The sequence below is a fragment of the Callorhinchus milii genome, unplaced genomic scaffold (genome assembly GCF_018977255.1).
Source record: "Callorhinchus milii isolate IMCB2004 unplaced genomic scaffold, IMCB_Cmil_1.0 Scaffold11, whole genome shotgun sequence".
NCBI lineage: Eukaryota > Metazoa > Chordata > Chondrichthyes > Chimaeriformes > Callorhinchidae > Callorhinchus > Callorhinchus milii.
The window spans coordinates 14,747,471-14,756,406 of record NW_024704752.1 but is presented as its reverse complement, the minus strand read 5'-3'; the positions used below and the strand labels follow the sequence as shown (position 1 = coordinate 14,756,406).

The following is an 8,936-nucleotide window of genomic DNA, read 5'->3' as shown; positions in this document are numbered from 1 at the left end:
ATTGGAACCTGTGAAAATAATTTTCACAATAAACCACATTTAATCTGTCAAGAGCCTCAATGAGGATTTGAATGGCGACCTTCAGATTTACTCACTGGACTTCCACTATCGTTGCGGATTCGTCACTAGTTTAATTAGTGATGCATTCTTTCGAGCCCTTACATTTAAATTATCTTAAACACCTCTGTTATGTCATTCCTCAACCTTCTCAGTTCCAATGGAAAGTGTCCTATTCTGCCTCATAAAAATAATTATTTTTGCATTTGATATAGCATGATTGACTCCTGGAGGAATTCTTAAAAAGCAAGTCAGAATTCACTAGAAGGTATAGCGACTGTATGTTTTACAGCAGGGTTATGGGGTAAGAGTGGGGGAGTGAAACTAGTTTGGATAATTCTTTCAAAAATCTGGCAAAGGTACAATGGGCCGAATGGCCTCCTTATGTGCTGTACAATTTGATGATTCTATAGGTGTATGCAGTAGTCAATCTGCACACAGCAATGTCCTACAATGACCAATTTTTATTTTGTGGGTATGAAGATAAATCATTTCTAAAAAGTCTTTGTAGTCTTTCAAAATATTAATTTGAATACATTATATTGCAGCACTTTGCTTTTTCAACTTGACTTTTGCATTATATAATTAAGGATCAGAGCTCACTTTGATTCAATTTGATAAGAAATACTAAGACTTCTAAAGTCACCCTGAAGAACAAATTTAGCAGTAGAAAATGACTGAAGAAACAGCTTCTTCAAAAACATAATTAGAACGATATCACCTTTCGTGGATCCCTAACTTTCATCTTCCAATGAAAGGCAAGAGTTTAATTTCAAAACTTTAAAAACCTTTCAAAATAAATTAAGTTTGCATCATTCCATCAATTTAACGTGTGATGCTTCATATCCATAAGCTCTCTCATTTTTTCATTTCTCTCATTTTCTAAACATTTCTATATAGCGGATCCCTTTGATTTGGAATTGATGCAGATAACCTTCCAACAAGGAGGTAAGGCCTTTAATGTTGCATTGACCAAAACAAATAGCTCAAAAACAATTTTAAACAGAGAGATTCCAGAGTGCAGAAGGAAAAAAAGCAATAATAATAATCCTTGCATTTGATACAGCGCCTTATCACGACGTTGAGACATTTTTTTAACAAAATTGAGTTTTGCCAACAAAATATACAATCAATTCACTTTACAGTATAGTCTGTGAAGCGCTTTCAGACATCTCAATGATGTGATAAGGTGCTATATCAAATGCAAGTATTATTATTATTGTTATTATTATATCAGCCAGGGATCCTACTAGTGATTGGCATTGGATAACCACTACAATGTGAAGATACCAAATGAGGAAAGGGTTGGGCTTGGTTTCAATGCTCCTGTAGTCAAATGGTCTGGTATCCTTCAGGAGCTCAAGTCTGAATAATGAATAACATTTCACAAGAGAGGTTTCAATGAAACAATCCTGGAATTTTAAATAAATTCCTTGGGTTCTCATACCACGCTAGAACAGGAAAGATTTATTCTTTCAAAGACAATTAAGCTTCTTACATAAATTCTAGGTGCTATTTGAATCTAATCAGACAAGGTCAGTGCATCATTTGTTAATGTTACCCTTGTGTTGGTTAGGAATTACCAGGATCACCAACCGGATATTACACAAGATTGAATTATCTGTGAAGAACAGGAGGTGGCAGAGCATCCAAACCCGAACCAATAGAGAAAAACGATAAGCATATTTGATTTGAAAATATTTTATTTGAAAATTAAACACTACCATTATTCAAAAATTATTGCACATTGCCATTTGCAGCCAGGATATTACATCATTATACCTGCATTTCTTTATCCACACTCCAGCACTGACATATGCCAGATTCGAACATCAAATGCAAGGATTAATAGTTATCATCTTTGCATTTGATACACCTTTTACGTTGGGAGGATGTGTCAAAACACTTCATAGGATATACTGTAATTTATGCAGACAAACAGCTACCTAATGAATGACCAATATTTATCCTGTGAAACACTGCTGATGTGAAAATTGCTGATGTGAAAGGTGCTACATGAAATGTACAGATATTTATTATTCCACTTATTTAAAAAATAGTTGATGATTGAGGCAAAGGTTTCAAGTAAGTTTTCCTTCCATAAAATGTATTATTTTACAGTTATTGACAGTTCTAATGTTTCAAATACATCCCACGCACATGAAAATGGCATTTCCAATGCAAGTGGTGGTGGTGAAACTCCCTCTTTAACCCTTCGAGCACTACAAATGAGTTTCGCCAGCATGCGAGACTCTAACACATGCTGCTATTCTACAATTATTTGCTGAGTTAATTGATATAAATTTTTTTTTAAATTACCAAAGAAATCTTTTCATTAAAAAGTTGCTCCAATCTCAGTAATGGATATTGGGAGTCATGAAAAATAATTTAATTAAACTTTAAAATGAGATAGCACGAGAATAGATATAGTTCAATTAAAATGACTTTAACTTACAATTTAAATACAAGTATCTTATTTATTTTAACATCACCTGACTTTTAAACTCAATGAATACTCATTGGGTTGGGTGGTTACTATAGGTAAGTTTTAAGGCAAGATTTAAAGAAATTTTGAAGAAATTTAAAGAAATTGAGAGGCGGTGAGATGGATGGAGTTTTATGGGTTAGAAGTGCAGAAGCTGAAACCAGCCATGAAAATCAGAATGAATTAAAATCTCGTATTTATAGAACATCTGAATTTCATCCATAGATTCAAGTAACTCAAAAGGGTACTCACTAACACTATAAACTGAAAAACATAATCATATCAAAAATAGATGCAAACCATTGCTAAAATTTAATCAAACAACATTATTCACAAAATGGGTAATCTACCAAAATATATTCACAAGAGAAAAAGTTCAATATAATGCTCGCCTATATTCTGTTCCAAGCCACTATTTCTGAACTATAAACCTTTGAAATTTTAAAATGTTTGACTAATTTTTTTATCCAGTTCATGAGTGGAGCCAATTCTCTACTGAATTGCCTAGAAATTGTGAAATCAGTTTACTAAGTGCCTGCTGCATATTCAAATGAAACCCATTGATGGCACTCCCCATGACTCGTTTGCTTTCAATTCCAACTCCCCCAAAAGCCTCTATTACAGTGGAAATTACAGAGATGGGTCTAATCGATTCAGCACTGAAGCGAATAGCTCTGAAAGTAAGGGAACGTGAAGAGAGAATTTTCAAAAAAAAAAGTTGGCTGCGCTAAAGCACAGTTCAGTAAACATTTGAACAGGTTTGTTAGCTTCAGCTGCCGGGCCGAGCGAGGAAAGAAATTAGCACCTGACTATTCTGCAGCTGAGAAGTGTGGTTATTGCTTGAGGGAAGGATCAAATTTAATGCCCTGATATGTGATGTGACACGTCACTGTGTTTAAAGAGTAGCATATGGGTGACCTAATGGGGAGTGCCTGAAACATTTGGAACCCTAGTTCACTGCAGACGTCAGGCTTTCAGGGAGAAATAAACTGCTTAAAAAAAAACTAACGAAGAGAAATTTTGCCTGGTTAAAAAAATTAAAGTTCAGTAGGGTATCTATCGGGAAATCTATTGTTGCCTACTTTTGGAGACAGTTTTTAAATAAAAGTTCACACTTTTGGCAAGGAAACAATTTTTGGAAAAAAAATGAAATACACGAAATTCATACCCTGTTAGGAGGAGCGGAGGTTCAAAAGCAAAACTGGAGACAAACAGCCTTTAAGCCTTACAATTTTACAAACTCATAATATGGAGGTTTGACAAACCAACGCAGAATGTAATTTATTTCCAAAAATTAGTTAATTAAATTAAATGAGCAATTTCACCAAAATGAAGAAAACCAAATCGATTCACAGTGGGTTTATTCCTGAAGGCTGATTTGGACTTCAAACAGGTAGAAATAAAGAACGTACCATAATGAAACAAACTCAGAAATATTGTAAGTATGCCAGAGTTAGAAGAGAGGAGAAAGACAGATATCACAATGAGCTGATTTTATTAGTTAAATTACAGATCGCATGAAATGCAAGATTATCTCACTTGCTCTAAAGAGTGTAAATTGAATGATGAACGTTCTATGTTTCAAATACTAAAATCCTTTGCAATTAAATATCTAACTACAGCATTGGAACTCTAGACGACACTAAGATTTACTGAGGTAATTACTGTTTAGTTAACGACAGCTTAAAAAAAATCCTATATTCACACACAGTTGACTGGGTTTTTTGCAATGGTCACCTTTTCAACTAAATGGAGAAATTTAAAGCCCTCTTGAATTCTAGAGGTCGATACAACTGAGGATATTTATGTCTTACCATATTCCATATTCTATTTTTATTTTATTCCTCCTTTTTCATTTTATTCCTGGATGCACTACTGTAGCGATAACCATATTCATATTTATTGTCGTGTTTTCGTGGTATAATAGGTTCTATCATTGCTAGAAAAGACAAAACAATTCTTTAAGAGGGGACACCACAAGCACATTTGGTAGAATTACCCATTAATATACTTATGTATATACATGTTGAAGGTCCTTTTACACAACCTGAAACGGTAAACAATAAAACTACTGCCGCAATGTTGCTGAATGTTGCTGAAAAGAAAATGTAATAATTTTCAATTCCCATCGGGTCCAAGCTTCATCTTTGGCTGAAACATTAGCATTAAAAAAATCCTAAAGAACGTATTCCCATTTCATTGGAAATATTCAGATATCTTAATTATTTACTCTTATTTTCTAACATTGTGTACATTGTGTGACAGCATGCCTTCAAACTGCCTGCATGAAGACATTCCCTATCTGGGACAACTTTAGCTGCTATTCGGGACATTATATTAGTTCATAGTTTCCTAGTTTGAAACTGGGTTTGGAAGTCAAATACAGAAAAAGGAACAAAAACAGAAGTCGCTGGGAACACTCAGCAGGTCAGGCAGCATCTATGGAGAAAGGAAAGTGAATCACGTTTCAGGTCCACGACCGTTCATCAGATATTGGGAAGGAGAGGCTTTTAAGGACTAACAGAGAGGAGGAAGGCAGGGCAAGGAAGAGAAAGGAGAAAATGGGGTAGAGGACAGGGGATGATGGGTTAAAGAGGGGTTAACCACTCAGTAGTCAGGCAGCATCTATGAAGAAAGGAAAAGGGACCTTTTTACATTTCACATCTCCTCTGACCCAAGTATGGTAACTTAACTTTGGGGTATGGTTCATTGCTGATTTTAGTTCCTAAAAAGATCTGTTACTTAAAAATAAATTGAAATGAAAATGAACTTGACATTCAGATTATGTTATTATGTTTAGTCCAGTCACAGTGATGAGACTTGTTGTTTATCGTTCATGTGCTAGGACACAGCACTGTTCGAAAACCAGGCAAAGTCACTTTGCCGTACATGTGGATTTCCTCATCTGTGCCATGGTTCATGCGTTTCACCAGATTTTTCTCGAACATTAATGGGTGGTAAGCACCCATTGTACAGGCCTGATCGTGAAACATTTCATAATAATGGCAGCGGTCAGTCTGTCGTTGTGAGGGCAGGAATTCATACACATCAGTTTGATCACAGAGGGTCATCATTAACACAATACCTGCGAAAGAAGCATACATATTTAGGCTATTGGGAATTTCCATGCATCAGAATACAGTTACAGTATTGGTTATGAAATATATTTCGTCCACAAAATATACAGTCAATTCCCTTTACATATATTCTGTGAAGCGCTTTGAGACGTCTCGAAGACGTGATAAGGCGCTATATCAAATCCAAGGATTATTATTATTTAAATTTAGAGTAAACTACTATTTGTCATTTGAAATAGATACTTCACCAGGTTCTCCTACTTAAAGTTAACTTTCTGTTGTTCAAATATCCAATTAAAAACCTTACAAATCTATAAATTAGCAATGTAACCAGCAATTCCTCACATTCTTACTCTGCCGCCCAAGGAATTGATTTCACTAGCTACTGAAGCACATTTAAAAACACTGCTAATGAGTTTTTATAATACATCACTATTTGTCAGTGTCAAATACACTCCATGCAGATCTGAATGGATTGAATCATGCAACTAACATTGAATAGTACTGGCATTTAGAAATGAGATATCAGGGATGTGCTGCAGATTATACCTAAGCAGTATCTCATTATTGACCCCCTTAACTTCTTCGTTAGCTATTTCCCAATTATCAAAATGCTTTATTTGACACTAGATTTAGGTCCATATGAAATTAACTTTCCCTATTCATTCTGCTTTTGCCCCATCGTATAAGATGCTGCAAGACACTCAGGTTGCAAAATTGACCAGCCTTTTCTGATGAGCTTGGCCGCCCACAAGATATACAGTCAATTCGCTTCACAGTATATTCTGTGAAGCGTTTTGAGATGTCGCGAAGACATGATAAGGCGCTGTATCAAATGCAAGGATTATTATTATTATTATCCTGAAAATCCTACAGGTGAGGATTTGGGATGACTCTCTGGATGACTGGAGCCAATGATTGAACTCCATAAATGGCCTAATTGCCAGTGAATGTTGCAATTCAGAATCCAACGTTAATCCTGAGAGTTCTTTAAATTGTTCCAGTGCTTCCGTCACACCGATTGTAAAGTATAAAATAAATCTGTGATGGAATAAGCGGGGTCACTCTATAAACAAAATTAAATTATTAATTAAGAAAACAAACAACACGAGCAAAGACATTGATATTATTTGTGTCTGGTCAGTCTTCACTTACCCATCAACCCAGAGGAGGGAGGATTCGGTTGGATGTTCTCAGCAGTGTTCTCCTGCACAATGTTCCACAGCTTCCACTGTATGCTTGGGTGGAGAATATGGAACGGTTGTTCTGGATTATTTTCACGGTACTTTTTGTAGTCCTCAAAGAAATTATAGTCTGGGTTCTTGAACCACTAGAGAGGGAGGGGGAGAATTTTTCTTTTTTAAATCATAACACAATTATTTTCACATTTCTAGAATCTAGTGAACTAGAGTCCCCTATATGCGACTAACAACTATTTTCCCTCTGTATGTTTTGCTTCAACGGATTGAACAGCAGTTGACTGTAGGTGGTATCATTACTTTTTCACAGCAAAAGGTTGCAGCCACTTCTTTGGAAGCAAGTTCGAGGAAGAAATTAATACGCTTTGGTTCAATCTTGAAATCAGACTCTCCATTTATGAGACAAGCTATGAGAAATGGGGATTGCTTCACATTAATCGTCAAGCAAAGACCAGGTTCTATGTTCGTTACTCTTCATTATGCACCACAGCAGTAAAAGCCAATTACACAAGCAGCAACTGCCAACAACTTGAAATAAATGCTTCAATATTCTCCATTTGCATGGAAGTGTAAGAAAGGAGCTCTAGCTCTGATGAACCAAGGAATGGGAATTTTAATGTCCAAGTAGACACTAAAAGGGTTTATTATTTCTTACTAAAAGTTTATTCCCTTCTTGTCAGTCTGAAAGCACTTTTGAGCTGGAGGAACTTGGCTGTGCTTGAAATGTTGCAATTAAACCACACTCGTCTAAAGTGTGACGTGTCAATTGTGGAGATACAATTTTGATATAACTAATGTACTAGAGTAAAATACTGTTCTTTTATCTTTGAGAACTGGATATCAATGCAGTTGTGGCAAAGTAAAGGGAAACTGAGACTTGCACCGCTTCTATATTCAGCCCAGACAGATATTTCCTCTTGAATTAGTTTGCACTGAATAAATTCAGACAGCTCCAGTAAATTGTAAGGGGTTACAAACGAGCTAAAGTCAGTGAAAAAGATATTAATTGAATGTTAGTGTAGTTGAAAGTAATTAATTATAGGAAGCATTTTGAGACTTTGATGCGATGAGATGCGAGATCAATTATTAAGATGAGGTTAGAAAGCTCTTGTCCGTGCAAGTACTCAGAATCTCTGCTGGGTTGAAGTTAATGTGTTATCACTCAAATAGGGAAGATGTTTCCACTGGTGCGGGAGACCAAAAACAAGGGCCATCAATATAAAATAGTCACAAATAGATTTGGTCATTCGGCCCATCGTGTCTGTGCTGGCTCTTTGAAAAGAGCTATCCAATTCAATCTCATTCCCCCGCTCTCTCCCCATAGCCCTGCAAACTTGTCCTCCCCCAATAATTATCTACTTCTCTCTTAAAAGTTGTTATTGAATTGGCTTCCACCAGCCTTTCAGGCAATGCATTCCAGATCCAAACAAGTCGCTGTGTGAAAAAAATTCTCCTCACCTCACCTCTGTTTCGTTTAACAACTATTTTAAATCGGTGCCCTCGGGTTACTGGCCCACCCGTCAGTGAAAATAGTTTTTCCTTGTTCACCCTATCGAATCCCCTCATCATTTTGAAAACTTCTATTAAGTCTCTTCTTAACCTTCTCTGCTCAAAGGAGAATAATCCTAACTTCTCTAACCTCTCCTGATAACTGAAGTCTCTCATTTCTCTAACCTCTCCTGATAACTGAAGTCTCTCATTCCTCGTACCATCCTGGTTCGAGGATGATGTTATTAAATCATCCTCATATTTATTAAACCCATTTTCCAGCTCTTTCCTCATATCAACGGATGTATTTATTTAGACAAACAGCCGACTTACGTGAGTTTAGTAACAATGAGATAGTGCCATATTAACGACCTTTAATGTCCCCTATCCAAATCCACAGAATACAAAACAAAAGCTATTGAAATTTCTTCCAAAGAGAATAGAGTCCTCTGGGAGTTTGAGTAAAATCATACCTCGGAAAGATTAGCTGCATATGGTGCTGGGTCCCAGGTTAATAAGACTCCGGTTCTGTATAAACTTTTAGCATGAAACTGGTAATCACCTGTTGAAATGACCTGGGAGGAAAAGTTTTGATTTAGCATTTGAAAAATATATATTATTAGTCAATAA

At 36.0% G+C, this 8,936-nt stretch overlaps 1 protein-coding gene across 7 annotated transcripts in view; it reads right to left on the bottom strand.

Moving 5' to 3' along the window:
• Positions 1–4,397: 4,397 nt before the first annotated feature.
• LOC103174913 (beta-galactoside alpha-2,6-sialyltransferase 1) overlaps positions 4,398–8,936 on the bottom strand; it is a 32,790-nt gene continuing 28,251 nt past the window's right edge. For all 7 annotated transcript variants that reach the window (XM_007887539.2, XM_007887573.2, XM_007887591.2 and 4 more), the window contains 3 exons: positions 8,780–8,881; positions 6,775–6,949; positions 4,398–5,627 (listed from right to left, as the gene is read on the bottom strand). In XM_007887539.2, coding sequence (XP_007885730.2) covers positions 5,377–5,627; positions 6,775–6,949; positions 8,780–8,881 — 528 coding nt within the window. In that variant the 3' untranslated portion in view covers positions 4,398–5,376. The remainder of the gene's footprint in view (positions 5,628–6,774; positions 6,950–8,779; positions 8,882–8,936) is intronic.